The sequence below is a fragment of the Cynara cardunculus genome, assembly GCF_001531365.2.
Source record: "Cynara cardunculus var. scolymus isolate 2C chromosome LG 3, CcrdV1, whole genome shotgun sequence".
Lineage (NCBI taxonomy): Eukaryota > Viridiplantae > Streptophyta > Magnoliopsida > Asterales > Asteraceae > Cynara > Cynara cardunculus.
In genome coordinates, this window is record NC_037530.1 from 37766839 (window position 1) to 37792992 (window position 26154).

At 35.5% G+C, this 26154-nt stretch overlaps 5 protein-coding genes across 6 annotated transcripts in view; 2 read left to right on the top strand and 3 right to left on the bottom strand.

The window, feature by feature from the left end:
- LOC112509902 (boron transporter 4-like) overlaps positions 1 to 4973 on the top strand; it is a 6590-nt gene extending 1617 nt beyond the window's left edge. The window contains exons 4-11 of the mRNA XM_025115109.1: positions 940 to 1106; positions 1312 to 1485; positions 2101 to 2196; positions 2271 to 2387; positions 2960 to 3276; positions 3832 to 4111; positions 4388 to 4525; positions 4908 to 4973. Of these exons, the coding sequence (XP_024970877.1) occupies positions 940 to 1106; positions 1312 to 1485; positions 2101 to 2196; positions 2271 to 2387; positions 2960 to 3276; positions 3832 to 4111; positions 4388 to 4525; positions 4908 to 4943 (1325 nt within the window). The 3' untranslated portion in view covers positions 4944 to 4973. The remainder of the gene's footprint in view (positions 1 to 939; positions 1107 to 1311; positions 1486 to 2100; positions 2197 to 2270; positions 2388 to 2959; positions 3277 to 3831; positions 4112 to 4387; positions 4526 to 4907) is intronic.
- Positions 4974 to 6335: 1362 nt separating this feature from the next.
- LOC112509596 (serine-threonine kinase receptor-associated protein-like) lies at positions 6336 to 12112 on the bottom strand. 2 transcript variants are annotated; one of them, XM_025114644.1, is made up of 8 exons: positions 11889 to 12101; positions 11576 to 11804; positions 10287 to 10422; positions 10066 to 10147; positions 8685 to 8860; positions 7004 to 7141; positions 6758 to 6897; positions 6336 to 6688 (listed from the first exon to the last, which is right to left on the bottom strand). In XM_025114644.1, the coding sequence occupies exons 2-8, from the start codon at positions 11691 to 11693 to the stop codon at positions 6483 to 6485; spliced, it is 996 nt and encodes a 331-aa protein (XP_024970412.1). In that variant the 5' UTR covers positions 11694 to 11804; positions 11889 to 12101; the 3' UTR covers positions 6336 to 6482. The 2 variants fall into 2 exon arrangements, with proteins under 2 accessions (XP_024970412.1, XP_024970411.1); XM_025114643.1 differs by having other exon boundaries at positions 11576 to 12112.
- On the bottom strand, positions 12001 to 13063 carry LOC112509223 (serine/threonine-protein kinase RIPK-like). The gene is made up of 3 exons (XM_025114080.1): positions 12602 to 13063; positions 12380 to 12526; positions 12001 to 12048 (listed from the first exon to the last, which is right to left on the bottom strand). Exons 1-3 carry the CDS (start codon positions 12980 to 12982, stop codon positions 12001 to 12003), a joined length of 576 nt encoding a protein of 191 aa, XP_024969848.1. The 5' UTR covers positions 12983 to 13063.
- A 342-nt stretch (positions 13064 to 13405) lies between these two features.
- On the top strand, positions 13406 to 15198 carry LOC112509224 (serine/threonine-protein kinase RIPK-like). The gene is made up of 3 exons (XM_025114081.1): positions 13406 to 14022; positions 14107 to 14253; positions 15190 to 15198. Exons 1-3 carry the CDS (start codon positions 13642 to 13644, stop codon positions 15196 to 15198), a joined length of 537 nt encoding a protein of 178 aa, XP_024969849.1. The 5' UTR covers positions 13406 to 13641.
- A 1572-nt stretch (positions 15199 to 16770) lies between these two features.
- Positions 16771 to 20105, bottom strand: LOC112509458 (V-type proton ATPase subunit c''2). Its single transcript, XM_025114426.1, has 4 exons — positions 19908 to 20105; positions 19719 to 19796; positions 17563 to 17733; positions 16771 to 17094 (listed from the first exon to the last, which is right to left on the bottom strand). Exons 1-4 carry the CDS (start codon positions 20036 to 20038, stop codon positions 16929 to 16931), a joined length of 546 nt encoding a protein of 181 aa, XP_024970194.1. The 5' UTR covers positions 20039 to 20105; the 3' UTR covers positions 16771 to 16928.
- Positions 20106 to 26154: the final 6049 nt, after the last annotated feature.

The window sequence follows — 26154 nt, forward strand, 5'->3', positions numbered from 1 at the left end:
TTGTAATGCAAATTGCATGAAAAAGTAACGTATTTTAACTTGATTCCTATTTTTGGTAACGTACTTTCAAAACTTTCATTTTGGTACCTCAGATGTAAAGTTTTAAACATTTAAGTACTCGGGTAACTCCTTGAAGCATTAACCGGTTACCATGTTGATGTGGCGAGTGATGTATCTAACTCAATATTATTTGTTGAAAACATTAACCGGATATCATATCACTCGCCACATCAGCATGGTAACCGATTAATGTTTCAATACTTAAATGTTTAAAATTTTATATCTTAATTACCAAAATAAAAGTTTTGAAAGTACATTTCCCAAAATAGGAATCAAGTTACGTTACTTTTTCATGCAATTTGCCTTATGTTATAACCCTCTTTTGGAGAGTTTTATAGGACGTGTAATATAATACTTTATAAAACAAATGTTAATAGAATCAACTATAAAGTATGCTATCTAAAAGCATTATAATAGGTTTATAAGATACTTTCAGGCGTTTTAACAAGTTCTAAGGACATTTTTTTAAATAAAATGTCATATTAGCTATTTTATATGACACTTTTAAAAAATGTCCTATAAACCCATCTTTTTATACGACACTTGTATTTTGCACACTTTCAAATAGTGTCTTATAAATAGCTAATACGACACTTTATTTTATAAGCGTCATAAAAAATTGTTCAAACGCCAAAAAAAACATTCTATACATCTATTGTAACACTTTTATATACGACACTTTTTGGTTTGGTCCTATAAACTTAGTCCTATAAAGTATTTTATTACGACGCTTAGATTTTTTAGCTGTAATGAAACCAATGTCTACCCGGGGCAATTTCCACCCATCTATTGAGGAGAAATTGTCCAGGTTTAGTTGATGTGAGATTCTAACAGTACTCATTTTCTATGTCGAATTAACAACTATTGTGTTGAATATAGCGCGATTCAGAAATTTTGTAGCCGACTACGGGGTTCCATTGATGGTCGTAATGTGGACGGCCCTCTCTTTCAGTGTACCAAGCAAAGTCCCTTCCGATGTTCCAAGAAGGCTCTTTAGTCCACTCTTATGGGAATCTGAATCCGCATATCATTGGACTGTAATCAAGGTATAAATTAACTGATATGCTAGCTGATGGTTGAAAAACTTGTATGCTATGTTAAGCAAACTAACTGATAAAAAGATTTGTAGGCTGTGTTTAGCAAACTAGCTGATAAACTAGTTGATGGTTGAAAAGCTAGCTAGTAGCTGATAGCTGCCAAACATGGTTGTTGCAACTGGTCTTTAATTTACTCTGTTAAGTTGACCTACAGGATATGGGTAAGGTGAGTCCAACGTACATCTTTGCAGCCTTCATCCCGGCTCTGATGATAGCCGGGCTTTATTTCTTCGATCATAGCGTTGCTTCACAGTTGGCTCAGCAAAAAGAATTCAACCTCAAGAATCCTTCAGCGTATCACTACGACATTCTTTTGCTTGGGTTCATGGTAACCGCGATCTTTTCTCTCTATTTATTACACCACTACAGCAAAATCAGCTTTATAAGACCCCAAATATGTCTAAATGTTCTAATAGATCATTTTATGGTACCAAATGATTGTCCATTCTAAAGATGTTGCAATAAGTTGACAGGACATTTTTGGAGTCGGTAACAAGTTTTTAGGACATTTTTTTAAATAACTGTTGGAGTCCCACATCGACTAGACTTGGTCCATTTCTCTGTTATATATATTGGAACCTCCCCTTCCTCCTCCCTCCAAAGCTCTTTTGAAGAGTGATCTGGGGGTTCCACATATTTTCACATAGTATCAGAGCCAAGATCTGTCACTCTAGGATCTGACACTCAAGCTAGCCCCCTCTCGGCAATTTGGCACAGTTTGTGTCCATCTAACTTCCGTTGGAGGGGGCGTGTTGGAGTCCCACATCGGCTACCATTTCTTTTGCAGCACTGTCACATAGGACATACAATTGTTTGGTCCTTGTAAAGCAGTCTTTTAGGACATTCAGACATGGTTAGCGTTCTATAAAGCCGATTTTTATCGTAGTGGCGCATGTTAGCCATCAGAAGCTGATTTTGTATGTCATCAAATGTTCTCTTGCAGACATTGCTGTGTGGATTGTTAGGACTGCCTCCTTCAAATGGTGTCTTGCCTCAGTCACCCATGCACACTAAAAGCCTTGCTGTTCTTAAGAAACAGGCAAGCTAACACACCGAAAACTTCGCTCTAAAACGCCTTCAATTTGTTCTAATAATCTAAAAGTCGTGTACCAGTTTATCCGAAAGAAGTTGGTTGCAAGTGCCAAAGAAAGCATAAAGCAGAAAGCGAGCAATTCCGAGATCTACAACAAGATGCAAACCGTTTTCATAGAAATCGATAGCTCTCCAATTGTAAATCTTCGTTCTCTCTTAGCTAATTCGATCTCACTTCTAACCGTTTAATGTTGGTGACGTTAGCGAAATCATCGGTTCCTTTTGTGTAATTGGGTTCATAACAGAATATGGGGTGTTAGTTAAGCTATAACACGGACTAATAGGTGTGGAGTTCACACTCGTGTAAGCTAACTATGACTCGGGATCGCTAGATTGCGCCGTATAACAGGGGTCAAGGGGGCCGCCCCCTAGCACTGTCCAAGGTGCAGCGCCCCTAGCAATGGTCCCACTGAGTGCTCTTCAGAAGTCTATGAGTCAGACACTTGCCTTTTGAGTCAAATGAGGCTTCTGACTCATAAGTGGCTTCTAAGTCAGAGGCCTCTTACTCAGAAGTGGCCTGTGACGCTGAAGAAACTTTTGAGTCTGAGGTGTCTTATCAGTCAGAGGCTTTTTAAAGTGTCTTCTGAGTTCTGAGTTGCTTTCTAATTCGTGTAAACTGGTGTGCAGTTTACCGCCCACTAATTTCTCGAAACCCTCCAACGTTTAATCAACTAACTTTGTGTCAATTGGTTTCGTTCGATTGCTTGCAGACAACGGCAGTCGTTAAAGAACTAAAAGACCTGCAGGACGCAGTGATGAAAGTTGAAGAAGACACGAAATTAGGGAAGTTCGATCCCGAGGAACACATCGACGCCCATTTACCGGTTCGTGTTAACGAGCAAAGGGTCAGCAACTTATTGCAGTCACTTCTTTTAGCAGCATCTATAACTGCTATGCCCTTAATAAAGTTGATTCCAACTTCACTTTTATGGGGATATTTTGCATATATGGCCATTGATAGTCTTCCTGGAAACCAGTTCTGGGAAAGGATCTTACTGCTATTTGTACCCTCTGGAAGGAGATACAAGTGAGTGCTTCTTTCGTTTTCTGTTTATAGAACGTCAAATATGTCTAAATGTAACCACAAGGGTGGTGTCTGATTGGTTTGAGCTTGGTTCCAAAGATCAAACGTACCGGGAGGTCCCAGGTTCAAATCCAAGGAGGAATAAAAAACCCCTTGTGGCCACGGAGGTTCAAATGCGGTGACTCTGGGCCATCTGCAAAGCACGTGGTCGCCCTGGGATTAGTCGGCTCACATAACGGGTTGGATATCTAGGTTAATTAAAAAAAAAGGCCTAAATGTTCTAATAGACTCCTTTATGGCATGCATATATGCCTAGAAATAATATGCAAGTAATTTTTCAAGTGTGCATAACATGCACACATGCATATAAACCAGGAAACATCTTCAATTACTTGTATTTACATGTACATACTATATAGATGAACGGTTATTACTTATTAGAGTGCTTTTCAGTTTCGGGGTGGTTTCCCCAACTTCACTCTCTCTCTCTCTAATATATATATATATATATATATATATATATATATATATTCATGTTTTTATGTGAAAATATGGCAGGGTTCTGGAGAAGGTTCATGCTTCATTTGTGGAGTCAGTGCCATTTAGAAGCATTGCTATATTCACAATCTTCCAAATTATGTATTTTTTGGTATGTTATGGTGTGACATGGATTCCGATCGCGGGTATACTCTTTCCCGTGCCGTTCTTCCTTCTCATCAGCATACGGCAACACATTCTACCCAAGTTATTCCAACTACACCACTTGAGGGAACTCGATGCAGCCGAGTATGAAGAAATCGCGGGTAGTCCATCACGAGCTCCAAGCTTAAATCTCAGGGTAATTAACGTTCCACAACCCATAATCACAATTAAAAGAGAACTATGTTTTATTTTGAGGTTATATTGGTAAAATATAGGTCTGTTCCACCCCCCATCACCTTGTTCCATGCGGTGGGAGTGGAACACGTCTATTCCACTCTGTTCCACATAAAAGTCTTGTCAAACACGGAGCAGTGATCCCGGTTTTGTTCTATATAGTGTACCAAATGCACCCATAAAGCACAATTGGCCCGTGTCATTTTCGTGCATCACTAATTAAGAGAAAACTTATCAGGAAATGGATAGTGGTTATGGTGGGAGCAATGAAGGTGAAGTGACGATGTGTGATGCTGAAATACTCGATGAACTTACCACGAGCAGAGGGGAACTAAAGGTTCGAAATCTTAGCTTCAGAGAAGATAGACGCACCCAGGTAATGATAAATTAAATAAACGATGTTGTCGAATGATTCGAGTTTTAGGGGCTGTTTACCAAACGCTTACCCGGGTAAGCGCTTACCAAGTAACATTACCTCACCGGATGAATATAGTAAGTACCAAGAATCTTACCCGGAAAGAGCGAGACTATGATCAAGAGTCTTACCTGGTAAGTGAGGGAGACGACTCTTACCACGGTAAGTGCTTACCGGGTAAATTATTGTATGTCGTTTTTGTGGACTAAAATCTTACCGGTAAGTACATAATAGTGTTAAATTTTACCAGTAAGCACTTACCGGGTAGGTGTTTGATAAACAACCCCTTAATGTTGTTGAAATTGGTGTAGATGTTAAGGTGATGGTGTGTTTTTGGTTGCAGCAAATTTACCATGGAGACTATATCCAACCTGAATGAACCAAGCTTCAAAGTATCATGATGTTGTCCAAATTCTATATATATATATATATATATATATATATATATATATATATATATATATAAAATAAAGAAGAACCATATGATATGAGGCTNTATATATATATATATATATATATATATATATATATATATATATATATATAAAATAAAGAAGAACCATATGATATGAGGCTTGAAAATTCAAAAAAAAAAATATATATATATATATAAAATAAAGAAGAACCATATGATATGAGGCTTGAAAATTCCTTGTTTTCTGCTGAAATATGTAATGTTAGGCATATTTGGACACATTTCTTTGATTTCATATATGTCAAATCAAATAGTTAAAAGAAGGTTTTAAGACATTGTGATCGTTGTTGGTTATTTTGGTGAAATTATCGTTGAATTTTATGTAGTTGGATTTATAAGAGAATGTGAGTTGTCACGAGGTACGAGGTTATGGACTACACACTCATGTAAGTTAAATAGAATCCGGAATCGCAGAAACGTACCATATGATGGCCCCCTTGCAGGGCAATGGTACCACATGAAGAGAAGTGTTTGGAGAAACTGAACAGAGTTCTAAGGGTCCGTTTGATTTTTGAACGGAAAGGATTTTGAGGATTTATAATTCAGATCAATTTTAATCTCGTGTTTGGTTTTGTAGGATTGCTTGGATTTCAAATCCTAGGATTTCTTTAAAATCAATCAAACATAGGATTTTGAAATCCAACAAACGTAGTTGGGATTCCACATAATTTCATTCCAAATCCTACAAAACAAACAGACTAAAGATTCCAAATCCTGCCAATTCCAAATTCCTTAAAAACCCTTTCGTTAAACCAAACGCCTCCCAAGTTCTCTTTAGAAGCCTTTGAGTTTTGTTCAGAAGCCTCTAATTCTAAAGTGCCTCTGCCTCAGACTTCCGACTCTCAGCCTCCCGACTCTGGATGAACAAGCCTCTGATTCTAAAGTGCTTCTGACTCAGACTTCCAACTCTCAAGAAGACTCCAGTCAGAAGCTCTAAAGTCTTCCAACTCCGGAGTCGAAAGCTTTCCATAGCCTACTACTCCAGAGTCAGAAGCCCTAAAGCTTTCTGACCGACTTCAGAGCCAGAAGCTCTAAAGCCTTCTGATTCGTGTAAGTAGTCTTGTAACGGTTGTACAATTAACGACCAATTAATTACTCCAGCAATAACTTCCGTATAATAGTGAGTTATTCCCGCATTCAATATAGGATCAGCTACGATTCTCTAATTTAGAAAGGGAATGGTTTCCACCAAAATTTGAGATTATCCTCTAACTAAGTTCATGATACCCTGACAGATCTGGTTCGAAATATAACTTAAGAAAAACGAGCAAAAATCCACAAAAATCAACACAAATGTGAATGGAAGCAGGCAAAAATCCACAAGTTTATTTCAAAGGATGAAGTGACAACATAGAGTTACAGATTTAAGAGTTGAAAAAAGGCATATATTATATATATATGATATGATATGATATGTCTCTTTCTTTCTTTCTTTCTTTCTTTCTAGTTAACTACTTGTTTCCCCACTTTCAAATCCTCCAACTTTGCCCCAATTTCATCAGCTGTTATAGGTTTCAAAGGCCCATTTGGAACCAATGGCCCTGTCTGCCATATTCTTATGGTTCCATCTTCCGAACCAGACGCATACGATTCACCTCCCGGTGAGAATCTCACACAATGGACTGGACCATGGTGACCCTTGTTGCATCCTATATCATCATCACATGTGAATACGTGTGAATGTGTACAACAAAATATCAAGTCTCAAAAAGACGTACCAATTTCTTCCCCGGTATTGAAATCAAATAGGCGAATCCACATGTCTTCCCCTCCAGCAATAAACTTATCACCAAATTTTGGTTCCAACGATGCTGATTCCACGTTGCAGGGCATGTCATAACTTTTCACCAATCCGAAACTATGACACAATAAAATGTTTCGATTTGAAGTATATGCAGAATAATAAAGATACGAAGTAAAACAGTCATTCACATATGAATATATTATAATTCACAAAAGCATACTGGTTTGCATCCCAGAACTTGACAGAGGATCCATCTGCGGTGGTTATATAACGACCATCCTTGCTGACTTCAGCACTGGTCACAGATGATTTCGTTTCAAGAGTATGGACGATATTGCCACTTCTCACGTCCCATAGCCTACCATTATATAATCGAGTAAATTTTATTTAAAACAGAGAGATCAATGAATTCAAGAACAACAGGATAGAAACAACAATTATGAAGGGAAAAAAAAAGAAATTGGGAATCAAAACTAGAGAGGCACAAAAAAGCCCAAGTCCAAGCCCTGTCCGGGCCAGGCTCAAAACCAGACCAGGCCGAAATTTTGGTGGCATGTTTGGGCCTAAGGCCAGCCTGAAAAAGCCCGGTTAAACGTGAAAAGACGACCAAAAAAGCCTGGCATAAAAAAGCCTGATTGGGCCCTTTAACAACCCCGTTGTTCCAAATCCCAGGCCGGGACCTTTTTGGACAAAAAGTTGATTACCGGCAACCTCAACTGTCCCCACACAGAACCCCGCCTTCAATGACACCAATGTAGGGGGCATTTTTTGGCTCACTCAGCGGTTGAGGCTAGTGGGGAGGCCCGGAATCGAACCCAGGACCTGTCTTCTTGTATTTGGGCAAAGTCACCCCACCCATTTGCCAACTAAGCTACACGCCAGAGGCCGGGCCTTTTTTGCTCATCGAGAACGGGCTTGGAATGCCCGAAATCCCTGGCCTTGTGCATCTCTAATCAAAACAGATGCAACCAAAAAGATGGAATTTCTAAAAGAAGACATCATTCTCATGACACGAGCAATTATCGATCAATAAATTGGACAAAGTCTTTGTTTTTTTTTAACTTGAACATCAGGTTGACTTATTAACCAGATGCATGTAATTCTATCCATGTATGCAAGTAATTCTATGCAATGTAAAGAAAACACAACAAAAGAACCCATATTTTCCAAACACTGCACATTTAGAAATCTGAAAACATCACCACCTTCACTAATGATGCTCAAAGTAGATGCAATACACCAATACCACCTGTAGACTCAGGTTCTGGGGAAAACCACAAAAAATTGGAGAACGGAGGAACACCCTAATAACCATTTTTTGTCCGGCATGCACATTTGCATAAAAGTAATTGAAAATGTTTCCTGGTTTCTATGCACAAATGCATTTTATGCATATGTGTATACCCAACAAATTACTTTTATGCACATGTGCATACCAAGCAATGATGGTTATTAGCGTGTTTCCCAGTTTTCCATTTTTTGTGGTTTTCCCCTGAACCCAACCCAACACATATAGAGACGAGGGAGAGAAAAGAATCAATGAGTCCATTTTATCCCATTTCCTAACCAGTTTTAGTCACAAGCCAAAATAATGAAGAGCCATGTGTCATGTACCCACCTTAGGCCCAAGCCCATTCCTAAGTACTATTCTAGAATAGATAATAGTATCAATATATAGGATGTAGTATCAATAGTGGGTTCTATATGGGAGAGTCCTAGCCTCTCCAATGCTAGTTTGTTCTTAGTTTTCCTTCTTAATTCTATTTCAATTGTTCAATCAATTCGGTTCATAACACCAAGAAGTTCATTTGATTCTTGATTTGTGACCCCATATGAACACGTTTTCTGAGAGAATTGACTAAAAATAGCAAAAGGAACAGATACAGTGATTGTTCACATACCTTACTCCTCCAGAATCAGAGCACGAACTTAATATTGTTTGGTCGCTATGGAGCCAAGCAACAGTCCTTACAGAACCCGGAGAATGCTCAACTTCTCTTGGAGGTGCATCTGGCCGATTTAAATCAAATATGCGAAGTATCTTCTCAAAACCTCCAGTCAGCAGAAGATGTGTATCCTGTAATGTGTCATACAACATTGTTTCTATTCATTAACCATGAAGACAAAGGTATACATAAATAATAGCCAATAAGAAATTAAAAAAAACTTTATTCGAGAATAATCATGTCACTTGGAAAGGAAATGGGAACCCGAGATCATCACACAAGGAAACAACGATTGTGCGACTGATTGCATATATTAGTAGCGAGTTCAGATCCAAGGTTCCGTTGTACCGAGAAATGAGTACTTAATATGAATTTCAGTATCGTCGATTAAAATCGTTGGATGTTAACCCATTATGCATATCATCTCATCATGTTAAGTATTTAATATTTTCCGTCGGAAATCATCCCTCCCCAACTGAGTTAGGGGATGTTTGGTTGGTTTTCCATTAAATCATGTATGGATAAATATATCTGTGTAGATTAATCTGTTTGTATAATAGAATGAGAAGGTTTTTATTTGTTAGAGCTTTTTCATACATGGAACTACGGAAGGAGCATGTTTTTTAATTGGGAGGGGCAGGTTTGGAAAAAAACTTAGCTTTCTACATAAAGCTCCCCCTAGAAGCTTACTGAATAAGCAACTTTATATCATTAACCCACTACCAAATGGTCATATATAGTTTACCGAATAAGCTGTGAGTCCATTAAGCTCGCTAAGCTACTAACAAACAGGCCCTTACCCTTTTTTCCAACAAAAAACAGGCCCTTACCCTTTTTTCCAACAAAAAACAGGCCCTTACCCTTCCTTATTTGGCATAATCAACTATACGCTAACTATGTGTCATTTAGATTTGTTTTGTAACCATGCGAGTCTGTCGGGAACCTCAACTAATCCCACGGGATCTTGAAAATAACAGCCAAGAAAATCCCTAATGGCCCGATAAGACTCGAACTGACGACCTAGCATTTATTTGTCAGTTGCGCTTGCCCTCAAAGTTTTTATTTCAGTTGGTTTTCTTGTAGGCCCGTGGGGGTTAGAGTGAGAGAGAGAGAGAGAGAGAGAGAGAGAGATTGAGAGTAGGAAGGAACATATGTAACGACAAGATGCAAAGATAAAAGTTGTAAAATAGACAACTATATGAAATGCACGGGTTCTATAATCTAGGCCCTAAACTAACAAGCACCAGTAAGTAAACTAGGTTCGTTTTCCCTCGAGCAAAAGTTATTTCAAAGAGGTAATCGACAAGCGGCTGCAAATAAAGAAAGAGGAAGCCACCTCAGAGAAGGAACATGCTCGAACAATATGCTTGTGGTCAAATGAGTGCAGCACATCCCCAGTCAACGCATCCCACAATTTCCTGCAAATGAAATGATCAGGACATTCAACATGTGCATAAAGGAAAATTTTGTGACATCTCAGAAACATAAAGATAATATTAACAAAACAAAAAACTTCCAAAGAAATGATGAATAATGAAGAATATCTTCACCACATACGCTGTGAAATCAGCAGATGCCGATGCAGCACGTAGAGCATTAGTATCTAGACAGCAACTCCAAACTGCACCTTTATGCCCTTCAAAGGTTCCTATCCAATCTCCGGTTTCTCCATTTCTAAGCATAGGAGTGGAATCTGAATAACAAATTTATGGGTATAAGTAATAAGGGCCTGTTCGTTAGCAGCTCAATGAGCTTAATAGAACTCACAGCTTATTCGGTCAACTATGCATGACTGTTTGGTAGTGATTTAATGATATAGAAAGTGGCTTATTCAGTAAACTTTTAAGGGGGGGTCTTTATGCAGAAAGCTAAGTTTTTTTTCCAAATCCCCTTCCAATTTAAAAACACGCTACTTCCATTTATGAAAAAAGCACACCCAAACAAAAACCCTCTCAATCTGTGCAGACAGATTAATCCACACAGACAACTCTATTCATACAGTACTTATTGCAAAACCAATTAAACAGCCCCTAACTCAAGTATTGAGTCGTGCATACTTTCAGAAGCTTTTCGAGCTTTGAAATAAGGTGTTCAATCAAATTATGAATACGAAGAAACCTAACTGCCAAACATTAACCCTCACATGGCCAAAAATAAGAGAACCAAATATAAAATTCTAGAAAATGATCCATCTTGGACTATCGGGAAGAAATATTGTGATACCAATATGGCGAAAACCGCTCAAAACTTCATTGGAAACAACACATTTAAATATTAACAATTCTTATTGTGATAATACTATGTATCTTAATAACCACAAAGCTGCATTAAGGATCTATTACAAGAATATGAGTGCAGCAAATGGGATAAACCTACTCGAAAATTAGAAGAAAAAATGAGAAATATGGATTCATGGGACATACAAACATACAATTCCATACAAGAACAAATAGTCCAACAAGTGTAAACTTAATCCAAATACTCAAATAGGGTCAGGTTCATCTACAAACCAGGAACCACCATCCTCTTTTGTGAGTATTCATAATGAACAACATGATAAAATATTCATAATAATGTGATATTCATGATGAATAATATCACAAAAAGGCTGGTTTCTACGATCCTAAAACATTTAAACTGAACCTGCCCCTACTTGAATATGATCACATAGTTGTGATTAATCTTCTCATGACTAACGGATACGATTGATCAAATCCAAATGTTGATATGATGCTCCAATTTAAAGATTAGGGTTGTTATGCCAACATGTATAAACTATAAAATGGGAGTTAATAAACAAATTCAACGATCAAAAATCAACAAAAAAATCCAGATATAAAACAAACCTTTGCTGGCACTGATAAGGAAAAACCCATCTGGAGTGATCGGGCTATAGAACAAATCCACTACTGGCCGAGAATGACCATGGCATACGAGCGGAACTGCGACCTTCTTCTTATCCATAAGCCCTCTTAAAAAGACCGAATTACACAAAAACCCTAAAAATCTGACCTTCCAGTTTGAAAACGATATCCAAGTCCCCGATCCCAAATCTAGAAATCAAGGACCAAAAACCTAGAAATCGACAATTGACCTCAAAAATCGCGCACAATTGCCTTGGATAAATCTTGATTGTTACATCAAATATGGAAATCTTACAAGAAATACTAAATATTATATGTGTAAGAAAAGGAGAATGGCGGCAATCAACACAGGTGGGAAACCAAACTTTTGAGCTTTTGATCGCTTCAATACGATGAATCCACACCTCCTAACCCCACGATATGCGAAGAACAACAGATCGAATTATTTCTGTGAACTAAAAATAAACAAAAAGGAAACAAAAATGGTACTAAAAAGTAAGATAAATAGGATTACGGCGTACAGGGGTAGGCGCAAGGCTGCCATTGATGCATTTCTTGGATTTATAGCGTCGTCGATCGATCCAGATTTCTTTCTTCATGGTGGTCCCTCATGTTTCTTCATGTTGTCACATGATCCCCTGAAGTTGAGAATATTCGGATAGATGCCCTTCTAACTTTAAGTTATTTACAAATAAGTCCTTGTCATAAATTTTCCTTTACTTTCTTTTGATTTTCTTTATTATATATATATATATATAAAAAAAGATTAGAAATTTGAGAGAGAACAAGAAAATTACTTCTAAATAGTTGACTTTCCAAATTGCCCCTTGCCATGTATTCATAAACAAGAAGCCTGTTCTCCTTCTCACAGCAGTAACCGATCAACTTTACAAGATGAGGATGCCTCAATTGCCCCAAAAATGTCACTTCAGCCTATAAATAACAATTAACAGAAATTAATTACAGAAAAATTGATAAAAAAGAATGGCTGTTTATTATCATACATACCAGCCATTCATTGTGACCTTGACCACCATCCAAATCCAATAACTTGACTGCAACCGGTTGAGCCTCTAACCCTGGCTTGGTCTTGTCATCTATGAACCCTTTATGAACCGGTCCGAACCCACCTTCACCAAGATAATTACTGGCCGCAAAGTCATGGGTGATCCTGGTTAGCTCAGCCAGGGTGAACTCATGAAGGTTCCAGCCATTAATATAACTTGAAAAACCATTGATGACCGAAAGCGAGGAGCTAACATCCGATATCGATAACCTCTGTGACAAACCGGTTTTAGGAACCAGAATCTGGGGATCGAAAGTAGCAGTCTTGTTTGTGAAACAACCAAATAGAACAGCTTTCCAGGTGTTGGATTTTTTGGGAGCCATGGGAGACTAATGTGGAGAAATGGTGGTGTTGATTATGATGAGTATAAGTAGGTGCCAACCAGAAGATGTGAGGGGTTAATCTGGACTGTTTTGGGGTGGGAACCAAACAAATGATTTGAAAAAAGAGGGGATAGAAGTTGGTGGCAACAGGGTTTTGGTTTTGGGTTTGGTTAGGAAGATTCTCAGCACAAAAAAGTCTAAAGGCTAACTAACCACTTGTATATTTTCTTTGCAGGCTTCTTTTAGCTTCTGCGCTGATTACTGATCATATATATATATATATATATATATATATATATATATATATATATATATATATATATATATATNATATATATATATATATATATATATATATATATATATATATATATATATATATATATATATATGATCAGTAATCAGCGCAGAAGCTAAAAGAAGCCTGCAAAGAAAATATACAAGTGGTTAGTTAGCCTTTAGACTTTTTTGTGCTGAGAATCTTCCTAACCAAACCCAAAACCAAAACCCTGTTGCCACCAACTTCTATCCCCTCTTTTTTCAAATCATTTGTTTGGTTCCCACCCCAAAACAGTCCAGATTAACCCCTCACATCTTCTGGTTGGCACCTACTTATACTCATCATAATCAACACCACCATTTCTCCACATTAGTCTCCCATGGCTCCCAAAAAATCCAACACCTGGAAAGCTGTTCTATTTGGTTGTTTCACAAACAAGACTGCTACTTTCGATCCCCAGATTCTGGTTCCTAAAACCGGTTTGTCACAGAGGTTATCGATATCGGATGTTAGCTCCTCGCTTTCGGTCATCAATGGTTTTTCAAGTTATATTAATGGCTGGAACCTTCATGAGTTCACCCTGGCTGAGCTAACCAGGATCACCCATGACTTTGCGGCCAGTAATTATCTTGGTGAAGGTGGGTTCGGACCGGTTCATAAAGGGTTCATAGATGACAAGACCAAGCCAGGGTTAGAGGCTCAACCGGTTGCAGTCAAGTTATTGGATTTGGATGGTGGTCAAGGTCACAATGAATGGCTGGTATGTATGATAATAAACARCCATTCTTTTTTATCAATTTTTCTGTAATTAATTTCTGTTAATTGTTATTATTGTTATTTATAGGCTGAAGTGACATTTTTGGGGCAATTGAGGCATCCTCATCTTGTAAAGTTGATTGGTTACTGCTGTGAGAAGGAGAACAGGCTTCTTGTTTATGAATACATGGCAAGGGGCAATTTGGAAAGTCAACTATTTAGAAGTAATTTTCTTGTTCTCTCTCAAATTTCTAATCTTTTTATATATATATATATATATAATAAAGATGGCAAACTTATTAATTTAATATAGGTGATTATGTGATGTTAAAAGTTTCGCCATGGAAGGGTGTTGTCAGATTTGGAAGGAAAGGAAAGCTCAGTCCGAGGTATGTAGGGCCATTCAGAATATGTAAACGAATTGGGCCAGTAGCATATCAATTAGAGCTACCAGAAGAGTTGAGTCTGATTCACAACATTTTTCATGTGTGAATCTGCGGAAATGTTTGGCTGATCCGAATTTAGCTATACCACTGCCAGAGATTCAATTAGATAGTAAATTGAATTTTGTGGAAACACCGGAAGCTGTTGTTGACAGAAAGATCAGAGTACTTAGAAACAAAGAAATAAGTCTGGTTAAAGTGCAGTGGAAGTTTCACAAAGGACCGGAAGCAACATGGGAACTAAAGGTCATAACTCATAACAGTATACATTCAATCTTTCAGATCCTGCTATCAAATGAGATATACTTAATGTGCTTGGTTTTATTTACATTTTTAACCGTTATGTCCATAATTTTGTTGTAAAACAACAATTGTAGTCGTTAGAAATCGCGAGTAAACCATCAAACTTGACAATTATTTGTGATTTAGGTAATGGAAATTTGGATGCATCTATCTATATGTATATGTGAAGGGCATTTTAATGGCTTTTTGTTTATTGTAAACGTGACAACTTCGGGAGTTTCATTTTGACCAAATTGGGTATCTATAAAAGCGTTTGAGAGAAGGTTTGAACAACCAACGGAAATATCTGTTTCAAGAAAGCAAGAACAAGAAATTTAGAGGTAACGTAGTTGTGTCTTTCAAAATGATGAATTTGTTGTGTTTTATTATTATCATGAGTAAGCCAATAACATTCGACGTAACGCTAACCCATATCCCTTTTGTAGGCCCAGTGACTTGATCATGTATCGCATAGTCGAGAAAATTGAGTTGTTTTTAAAATATTATGAAATTTGAACTTTAATTGTCTTCAAATTTGTTGGATTTTGTAAAACGTAACACAAATTAGATACAATATAATGTAGTGTTTGATAACAAAGATGTTTTGATCTTTTAACGACACTTGTTTATGAAAACGAACATAAAAAATCAAAATTACAATCAGACTTTTTATATGATTTATGTACAAAAACACAAAGTAAGGTTGCTCATTTAATAGCTTTCTTTGACATGAATAACGAGTCTTGGTTCTTGTGCATTAGATTTACTGGTTCGTTTGATTTGATGATTTGATTTTGTGTAAAGATCCAAAAAACAAAGATGCATATTCCCATTATTAGTTGTTCTCTACCAATTGATAATACTCCCATGTATACATACTCAATTGACATTTGGTTCAAATCCCCTTGTGGTCACGACGGGTCAAATGCGGTGACTCCAGACTACCCACGAAACGGATGGTCATCTTAGGATTAGTCGGCTCGCATAACAAATTAGATATTCAGGTTAATTAAAAAAATTAACATTTGGTTCTCAATTGTTTTTGGAATAAATGAATTTTATCAAAGAAACTAGAATGCATACTTTTGGTTGGAAAAACATAAACCTTAATGACATCAAATATTGTTTTTAATCTTTTATTTTAAATAAACCATTAGTCTTATAAAAATTGCAATAAGACACCATTCTACAAGAATGAGCACATTTTAAATAAAAAACTGCACAAATGTGGTGTCTGATTGGTTTGAGCTTGACTCAAAAAGTCAAAAGTACCAGGAGGTCCCAGGTTCAAATCCAAGGAGAAATAAAAATCCCCTTGTGGCCACATAGGTTCAAATGCAGTGACTATGGGCTATCTGCAAAGCAGGTGGTCGCCCTGGAATTAGTCGGCTCGCATAGCGGGTTGGATACTCAGGTTAATAAAAAAAAATGGTTCATTTGCCGTCAACATATCCACTATTGCTCCTTTTTGGGGTGCTTTTAGCTTAGCTTGCAAACAAAAAGCCAAGTAAATTGCATCTCAATAGACCTTTTAACAAATAGGAATCAAAAAAAGGCCACTAGAAGGTTAACGGCATGTTTGTTAGGAGTTTAATGAGCTTAATGGGACTCGCATCTTATTCGGTCGACCATATATGACTATTTGGTAGTGGCTTATTCAATAAGCTTTCAGGGATGAGTTTTATGTAGAAAGCCAAATTTTTCCCACACCTGTCTCTCCTAATTAAAAAAACACTGTTACTTCTATCTATGAAAAGCTCTTCCAAACAAAAACCTTCCTAATATATACAGACAAATTAATCCATATAAACAACTTTTTTACCAACCAAACACCACCTTTCATAGAAGATGATTGTAAACGCTCATGATTAAAGATAGGGATCCCAAGCACTGCCAAAGCTTTGTGACCATAGAGGTTCACCTACGATGACTCCGGGTTCATTTGTGGTCGTACAGGGATTAGTCAGTGTAGGTAAGCTAGCCAGATATCCACAATTAACCAGAAAAAGAAGATAGGGATCCTAGACTTGATAAATACTATTTGTCCATTAACATGGAAATCTTATGGCTACAGATGGTTCACAAAAGTGTGTTTTAAATTGAACAAACCAACATGGGAGAAATATATAAAGATAGAAAAGCAGTAGAAATAAAAATAACAAATACAAGAAATCTCACACCTTACTTACTTAGTAGGCCATGTTGCTTGAGCAGACATTATTATCCCCACGATTACGCCAAACAATCCAAGTGCACTTCCGAATATTTCTATCACGAGGATCTTCACAAAAAGCGACGAGTTTTGGGCATCTGATAAAGCACAGCTGCTCCCAATAATCCCAACACATAGACTGTGAACCACAAGTTTCAACAAACAAAAAGTAAAAATCACATCAGCAGAACTTTGAAACTAACATTTACTAACAAAACTTTCACTAATAATCACCCAAATGATGGTTTAGACACACGCTTCAAGTACGAATATTATATAAAGTAAATGTTTTAGGGGGTGTTTGGTTAGAGGTATTAAGCAATAATCAATGGGAATGATGATAAAAGAAATTGTTTCGTTTTATATAATATAATAGATTCATTTCCCCAAAAGTCCAAATTTTCATTCCAGGTTAAACTGGGAGGAATGAAAAGTCATTCCCATTTTCATTCTCTTTGTCATTTTTACTTTCATTCCCTAACCTGAACCAACAGCACCTAATAGAATATCATTTGGATGTTTGCTGCAAAAAGCTTCTCTGATGGGTGCTGACTGTGCGTTATTTTCTACATAAAGATAGAAATATAATTAAAGATAAAAAACATACCCACAAACAAGGTTTGCAAATCCCACAATAATTCCTGAGGCGAAAATTGCATATCCTGCTCGGAGGGATTCTGGTGCATATGTCTGTGATGGTGGGACACTCTCGAGCTTTGTTTGAAGAATGATTGCCACAATGACTCCGTATATAGCAACCGCCTCACAGAAAATTACACTGAAAATACAACAGGGATTTACTGGTTGAGTCACTTGAGTGTATATGAAAGGAACATGATTCCACATTCCTTGTTTACATGATTGTTCTGATTATATTGCATGTTTGTGTGTGTGTGAGAGAGAGAGAGAGAGAGAGATGGGGGGACTAGTTCTGGAATTCTAATTCTACAAACTTAATTCCACACAAACCCAAAAAAATTCCAAAACCAAACGCCTTGTAATTGATAGTTAGGGGGTCGAAATTTATACATATTAATACACAAAAATAAATTCTTTAAAAAAGAACATATCAAATACAGACTAGCTCCACTTGTTTTGGGTTTACAGCTTTTCAAAATCTTGTAAACCAATCTTCTTCTGAAATTCCCTTGTTAATTTTACTTTTCCTTGATGATGCACGAAGATGGATGGGTAAATCTTGTCCTATCAATGTCCGTAATAAACAACTAATGCTTTTAACAATTACAGTTGCTAAAGTCTCGGAAAAGACAAAAAAGGCAAAAATGGAACAAGTAGATTTTTAATGGATCACAAAGGAATACCGAGATCATACCAAAAAAGGAATTTGAAGTTTATGGATTTTTGGTTCAGATTATAGTTCCATAGATCACAATTCACATGTAGGTATAATTGCTCCAAATGGGCAGCAGGTGCAATTGCATCCCACTTACTAGATACTTGAACAATAGCCACCGTATTATCAGACAGATAAACAAAGAAAAAATTATTTGTGACTCTGGTTAACTTGAGAAATGGTCATGTTTGTCATGAGGATCCTTCGCCTTAAGATATTTCAGGCAGAAATAAAAAACAACATTTCCTTCAGGGTGCATTTGGGGTGGACACAAGATAACAAAAACTTTTTGTCCCACGTTTGGTGTAGTATTAGACTATGACAAGCCAGGACCGAGTGGGATGAAAATGATTTTTTTTTATCCCACCAAAATGGGTGGAACAAAAATCAGAGAGATGAGACAAGATTGGTATATTACTAAACCACCCATGTCAAATTAAAAGCCTACAACCTTCCACAATTCTTTCACCCCCCCCCCCTAACTCACTCTTGCCCGTCCTGTATTTTCCCGTCCTGTATTTTCCAGTCCAGTCAGCATATCAAACACACCCTCAAATATCAATCAAAATATAGCAAGTTCATGTTGGTGGCACCAGTTACAGGGGTACTTATTCTACAAGAGACATGGTACCATGCCCCTAAAAGTGTTAAGCAAATATAGTGTCTCACCTGGATTTCATTGATCTTGGAGAGTCTGCAGATGGTCTCTTCTAAATGTAAATAGTTGCAAAATTTGTGTCTTTCATTCATAATCTTTCCCCATCTTATAGAGTTGACCCAATATATCTACTTGGGAAGTTCCAAAATATGAATTGCAAGCAGAAAAAAATTGATGACATTAGGTTCTAGATCACACTCACTTGCACTGCATTCTCACATCAACTTTTCATTTAACATCCATTTTATTCCCTCGAGATGATGCGAATAAATTCTCAGAAAGGGCTTTTGTGTGCTCATCAAATGAGTTATTTCTAGACTTTTTTTAGCTGCGTCTAAGTTTTGCCTCACTTATAACAGATGCATTGTTCGATCAGTACTACTAAGGGGAATGCAAAACCACCCAATCAGCTTACCAATCCAATTGTAACTTTCACTTCAACAGTTATATAATATACACGTATAATTCTTTTGCCACAAAGATCCATACATGTAGGTATGCGTCAGTTACCACAATGCTTTCATGAGACTACATCTACTTTCTAAGCAATTTCATGAATTATAAGATACATGCAAAGTTTCAAGCTAAGATGCATCACATAACATGACCAAAATCATCAACAAAAGAAGATCACAATACAAATCAATTTCTTTAGCAAATCAAGTGAAATATTAAGATCATAGATTGAAAACATAACATAAACCATATCAAAACAATACAAAAACTAAACCCTGGGAGTGGAAAAAAGAACCTGATGAGATTTTTGGAGGTAATGCGTGGGGCTTTAATGGCAGCACCAATTAAACTACTTCCTGTAATGTAAATTCCCCTGCAACATCAGAAAAAAGATCTACATCATTAATTACACAAAAGTAACCATATCAAATCGAAGATCGAAACCCTAAAAACATCGAAGATAGTTTATTAAAAAGATTCGAACCAAGCAGCACCGAGGACAGATACACCGATGGAGATGGCGATACCGATGGCGGAAAACGTGTAAGGCGAAATCTTCACTAACGCCCGAGCCCATGAGCTTGATGCCCCTAACACTATCGCAGTACCAGACATCTTCAGATTCAGAGGACGATGTTTCTGACGAGAGATAGAGAGAGAGAAGAGATACACGAAGAAAATTATCGGGTTAGTTATGAGTCACAATTTTACAGTAACGGGTCGGGTTAAAATTGTTAAAAGATTTAGGCTTTATTTCGGACTTAAAGGCTACGTTGAAAATATAATTTGGGCTTGAGCCCATTATATAATCTTTAAATTTAGAGTAAACTATAAATTTGGTGCCTCTGGACTAGTCATGGCCAAACCAGCATGGCCTGACCCGGGACCACCGGAGGACCAGCCCGGTCCGGGACTAGTAAGAACTGGTTATAGAACCGAAATCTGGGACCAGTTCATGATTTGGAGCGATTCACGGGACCGGGACCAGTTATGGACCGGTCCGGCCTGAAATTTCAGAAAAACTAGTTGTTATATAGCCGTTTCTTTGAATATTTTGTCTTCTAAACACTATAAATATGTGTCTTGATTGAGGGGTTTATATATCAAGTTCTCAATTCTCAAAAAACGCATTTTTAAAGTGTATTTGAGTGACTCAATTACAAATTTTATAATGTATTAAAAATATATATTATTAAAAAATATTTTAATGATCGGGACCGGGACCGGCCAACTATAACCGGTTATAACTCACCTTAACCGGGCTCAACATTTTTGACCTGGACCGGTTACGGCCAGCACTGTTGAGGCCCGGGACCGGTAAGACCCGGCCCGGCCCGGGACCGGTTTACGTATCAACTTACAAAACGCAAAAAAAACGTTCATAATTCTCGGTTTTCTCGCTAAATTTTGTGACTTCGGCTCGTATTCAATTTTCGTTTCTACTTCACAATTCTCATTTCTTTCTCTCTTTGTCTTGCAAATGACCGGTGAACAACATAATGCATCAAACGAACAAGTTGGCTAAGTTATCGCTGAGCACGAACGAATGTCCGAGATTTGGAATTTATACAATTTGGTGATCCTTATGAACGGGAAAAGAAAGACACAATGTAAAATATGTCAAACTCTTCTTACGGCAGAAGGAAATTCTACTCTAAGGCAGCACACCGAAAAAACGTGATCAGAGTTAAGGTTAGGGGACGATTCAAGCCAACCAATACTTGACGGTCCTAAACATTGAATTTCAAGATTTCTTAATTTAGTAAAAAAAAATGTTCTTTATGGTAATTACTTTTTTAGAATTTCTTCAAGTTTAGATAATTTTACACCATCTCTCCTACTTTCTTTATTTTGAAAAAAGCTTTGAAGAATCTGTTGGAGTAAAAAATTGTCCAAAATCTTTATTTTAAAGAATCTGTTAGAGGTGTTATTAATTCATTTCAATGAAAATTTTAAAGAATATATAAAAAGAAAATCTATTAAAAACATTATAAATGTAGTGAAAGATTGGCTTTGGGACTGTTTACTTGCGGCATAATCAGGCTTATTGGTCTATCTGGCTTATTCGTACAGTTCATTTGGGTTGTTTACTTACAGCTTATTCGCACAGATAGAAATGGTGTGTTGTCCCCATTCAGACATAAAAATGACACATCTACCCCCTATTTAAAGCATCGCCTTCTTCCCATATGAGACACCTCATCTTCAACCTCTTTATGATTTTTTGTTTTGATGTTCAAATAATTAATATTGGAGAGTAAATTGGTCATTTATGTTATTCAGATAAAAAAATAAACAACAACGCTCATTTATTCAGACAGACAAATTTATCCGGAAAGACAAATTTATCCATACATGACTTATGGGCTGTTTGGGATTGCTTATAAAAACAACTTATTGACCTATTCCGGTGTGACACTGGTAATAAACACTTTTGAGTGTTTGGATAAACAACTTATACCGGTGCCAAACCGGTAATAAAGGAGTTTTTAAATAAGTTAAATTCTTTTGACTTATAATAAGTTGATAAGTGTTTTTGTATAAAAACATAAATTGTTTCAAATAAACAATTACAAACACCCTCTTAATAAAAACTTTGATAAACAACACCTCTAAACATTTATATAAAATGTTGCATTGTCACGTTGGTCTAATTTCCACCGAGAAATTTTTTCATAATTTTTTTAATTTATCGGTCAACAAAAATTCATGCACATGCATTTTTAAAAATATTTTGTCATAAATTAGAATAGCCAATCACTTTGGGACGCGTGGAGGAAGGAGGAAGAACCACTTTTGATTGAAAAAAGGACCACTCATCTCGTGCATCTTGGCGTCCACCGAAATGTTAAATGTACGTCTGCTTTCCATCTCGTGACTGGTAGAAACTTGGGTGAGCATCGGAACCGAGTATCTGTCTTTGGAATCGGAACTGCTTCGAAACTGTCGGATTCGGAACCAGAATTGGAACCGATGTGATTGGTTCCAATTCCTAAAATACGCAATCGATAACCAGTTCCGGTTCTCATTTTTTGAAACCATTAACCGCTGGTTATATGTCGGCATCGGGTAACCGGTCTCATTAGGTATTCAAAACCGGTTCCATGAATTTTGGTCCCTTTGGTTTCTCAAAAGTAACAACTTTCGTCTCTTCAATTTTGAAATTACAAAATCACCGTTGTGCTATGTAAAAACGACCGGATTTAGTCCCTCCCTTAACGACTGTTAGAAGAACGCGTTAAGTTAAGGGTATTTTAGATTTTTCAAGTTCTCTATTTTTTCTTTAAAAATTATAACTAATTACCACCATCTTCTCATGCATCGGTCATCGCCACCGGCCAAGTACATCTCGAAATCAAAATCAATTTCAACTCAAAATCCAAATCAGTTTCAACCCCAAAAATCATTTGAGAAGTTATATATTGTGATAAACCTAAAAAAAATTTATCTGAAAATATTGTTTCACATGATTTTTTTTATAATGCTAGCATTTAATGTATTGATGAACATATATTTATTTCATATAATTTTGCTTTATATGTATACAGTTTACAATGTGAAATTCTTTTGTATGTAATTTTCGTTTAACTAACACACTAAAAAGATTCTTATTGTGAAACAAATATATTTTAATCAGTATTGTAAACCCTAGTTTCAGATATAAAAAAAATCATATAAAATAACACATGATGCATTAATTTTGAATGTTATTATAATTTTATCAATTCTTGAAAAATCCAATTTAATATATTTAATATATATTTTATATATAAGGTACCAACACGTTAATACTTCATAGTTTTTCAAGTCACTTGAGTTTATAAAGTACACACTTATAATTCGTAGATACATTCAAATAAAATCAAACTTTGACTTTGATTTCTTTGTCCATTAGTCTCAAAGTGTCAGGAATTGGTAAACAACTTAAAACACAACAAATGCAAGTTCTGATATGTCGTGTTTGACAGTTTCTGAATGGTTTGATACAGAATGATTAAGAGACTCTCATGATATAGTACAAAATGAAATATAATTGTTTGGTAATTGTATACAATGAAATTAAGGCGCTGAATAGTTAATGGATGACAATGATACAAAATTATTCAGAAGATTTTAGAACCATTAAGAGGCAGATTTTTTTTTTGCCAAACAATATTCAGCTCTTAACGATTCAGATGATGTCTCTTAATGTAATTATTAAGAAGTAAACAAACAACCCCCAAACAATAGATTGTAAAATCCAAATAAAATCGAATAAGCCTAGTCCAACGTTCAGATTTTATTTTTTCCGTTCAAACTTAACATGTTGAACAAATTCAAAATTAAAATCAAAACCATATTTCTCTACGATTTGGAATTAAATTTTTAGATCTTTTTTTTTCCAACTTTTAAACCAATTAAAATTGGACAAATTGCATGAAAAAATGACGTACTTTAACTTGATTCCTATTTTGTGTAACTTACTTTCAAAAGTTCTGTTTTGGTACATAACATGTAAAGTTTTAAACATTTAAGTACTTGAGTAACCGGTTGAAACATTAACCAGTTACCATGCTGATGTGACGAATGATGTGGTGTCAAACTCAGTATTATTTGCTACTCAATCCAATTTCATTACATCATCCACCACATCAACCGGTTACCAGAGTATTTAAATGTTTAAAACTTTACATCTTAGGTATCAAAACATAATTTTTGAAAGTACATTACATAAAATAAAAATCAAGTTAAAGTACGTCATTTTTTCATGCAATTTACCTATTAAAATTTGATCAAATACGTTACAAACTATATTTAAAGTATTTTTTTGTTTGTTTATTATTTTATTTATTTTAAAATTATTCAACCCAAATTGACTAAAATGAAAACAACGTTTTCCACACTTGTTGTATTTCAATATTTTCAACAACCCCAAACATTTTCCATTTAATAAATAATATCAAAATTGACTTATATTCATTTTCTTAAAATACCACATTATATAAGATAGACATTGTTTGACAGTTGTTGAATAGTTTAGTACATGATGATTAAGTGGTTAGAATGATTAAGAGACTCTAATAATATAGTGCAAAATGAAATATCATTATTTGTTAATTGTTTACAATAAAATTAAGACGGTGAATGGTTAAAGAAGACTCGAAATATAAAATCATTCATAAGGTTTTAAAACCATTAAGAAGCAGATTTTTTTTAATCATCAAACTATAAAATAAAATTGTTTACGACAATTTTAAGAATAAATAAACAAATTTAGAATTAATATATAAAAATATTATCTATTTAAAACAAATAAAAAATTGTCATGTATTTTTATATAAGTTTAAGAATATTGTTACAAGAAGATATTGATATCAAATGCAAATAAAACTAAGAGTATTCATAACAGATTTTCTATTATTTATCTGAAACAGAAAATCAAAAGTTGAAATATCTGAAAAGTTTAGGGGTTGTTTACCTAAATGAACTACTTGTAACCCACTAGACGATCGTAAAGTAAAAAAAAAACCTAAATCAGTTTTATTGTTTCCAAACCCTACGCCCTTTAAACCCCTCGCAAACAACGGTATCACTCCCCTTTGCCATTTCTTGTCGCCCCATCATTGTCTGTTCTTCATACAGACTATTACAATAGTTGGTATCTGCTATTGATCTCTCTATTTTTGATCTATTGTTGTTGGGTTACAAGTAGTTTTATGTTTCTAATCGGTTACCAATAGTTTTTTTAGGGTCAAAATGATGCAAATTATCACTTTTAAAACTTTAATTGTTTATTTTATTACAAAAAATGTTCAGTGATTTTTCCATTTAAAAAATAATTAAGAGACTTAGGGACTGTTTACCCAATGCTTACTCGGTAAGCGTTTATGGGTAAGAATAAACACTTTCATTTAACTTATCGGATAAGACTTTAGTTCATTAAAATGATATCATATGCAACATTTTTATCCGGTTATCGGATGAGACTCTAGGTCTTTGTCATCGTTCTTTCCTGTTAAGATTCTCAATCCTTGATATGTTCATCCTATAAGGTAAAGTTACCGGGTAAACATTTAGTAAACGACCCCTTAATCATTTAAAATAAGAAAATATAATATTTTTTTATTTTAAATTATTCAAAATAGAATAATAAATTAGGATTTTTCTGAAAAATCTATATATATATTAAAGAATAAACCACTATGTATGATGTGGCCTATTCTAAAAGCTAGGAGCTTATTTATCTTTTTTCTCCTTTTTTTTTTGTTTTTTAAAATACTAATTAAGTTAAAGACTATTATGCCCCTACAAACAAATTGTATATTTCATAATAGATTAGATCATTTGGTAATTTTGCATCCAACTAAGTTTAACCTCCCAAATTATTCAACTTTTTAATAAGCATTCAAAATAAGTTTAACCCCCTAGACTATTCAACTTCTTCTTAATAAACATTTATTTTATTTATTATTGCAATTGATTTACCGTCTTCAACTTTTTATCTCTTCATCTCTTTATTTCTCAATCTCTTCCTCTTRATATAGTTTGACATAAATTGCTATCAAGAAACAATTGATTATGTTCTTAAAAATATTCTCACAAAGGAAAAACCAAGATTGATGACATGATTTCTCCTAAAGATTAGAAATTATTTTTTTTTTCTTATTTATCCTTATTTTAATCTTTTTTTCTAATTTTCATTCTAATTTCTATAAAGATTTTTCATTTAACACAATCCTTTCATTTTTCTT

Excerpts from the sequence above, each read along its gene's own strand:
- LOC112509596 (XM_025114643.1), bottom strand. The coding sequence starts at position 11,693 with ATGGATAAGAAGAAGGTCGCAGTTCCGCTCGTATGCCATGGTCATTCT. Across the intron at positions 8,861-10,065 it reads GAGCATGTTCCTTCTCTGAG|GATACACATCTTCTGCTGAC; the intron begins GTGGCTTCCTCT and ends GACACATTACAG. Across the intron at positions 6,898-7,003 it reads AAGTTCTGGGATGCAAACCA|TTTCGGATTGGTGAAAAGTT; the intron begins GTATGCTTTTGT and ends ATTGTGTCATAG.
- LOC112509223 (XM_025114080.1), bottom strand. The coding sequence starts at position 12,982 with ATGGCTCCCAAAAAATCCAACACCTGGAAAGCTGTTCTATTTGGTTGT. Across the intron at positions 12,527-12,601 it reads AAGGTCACAATGAATGGCTG|GCTGAAGTGACATTTTTGGG; the intron begins GTATGTATGATA and ends TGTTATTTATAG. Across the intron at positions 12,049-12,379 it reads TATTTAGAAGTAATTTTCTT|TTCACAGAAATAATTCGATC; the intron begins GTTCTCTCTCAA and ends GTTTATTTTTAG.
- LOC112509224 (XM_025114081.1), top strand. The coding sequence starts at position 13,642 with ATGGCTCCCAAAAAATCCAACACCTGGAAAGCTGTTCTATTTGGTTGT. Across the intron at positions 14,023-14,106 it reads AAGGTCACAATGAATGGCTG|GCTGAAGTGACATTTTTGGG; the intron begins GTATGTATGATA and ends TGTTATTTATAG.
- LOC112509458 (XM_025114426.1), bottom strand. The coding sequence starts at position 20,038 with ATGTCTGGTACTGCGATAGTGTTAGGGGCATCAAGCTCATGGGCTCGG. Across the intron at positions 19,797-19,907 it reads TCTGTCCTCGGTGCTGCTTG|GGGAATTTACATTACAGGAA; the intron begins GTTCGAATCTTT and ends CTGATGTTGCAG. Across the intron at positions 17,095-17,562 it reads TTTGCAAACCTTGTTTGTGG|TCTATGTGTTGGGATTATTG; the intron begins GTATGTTTTTTA and ends TGTGGTTCACAG.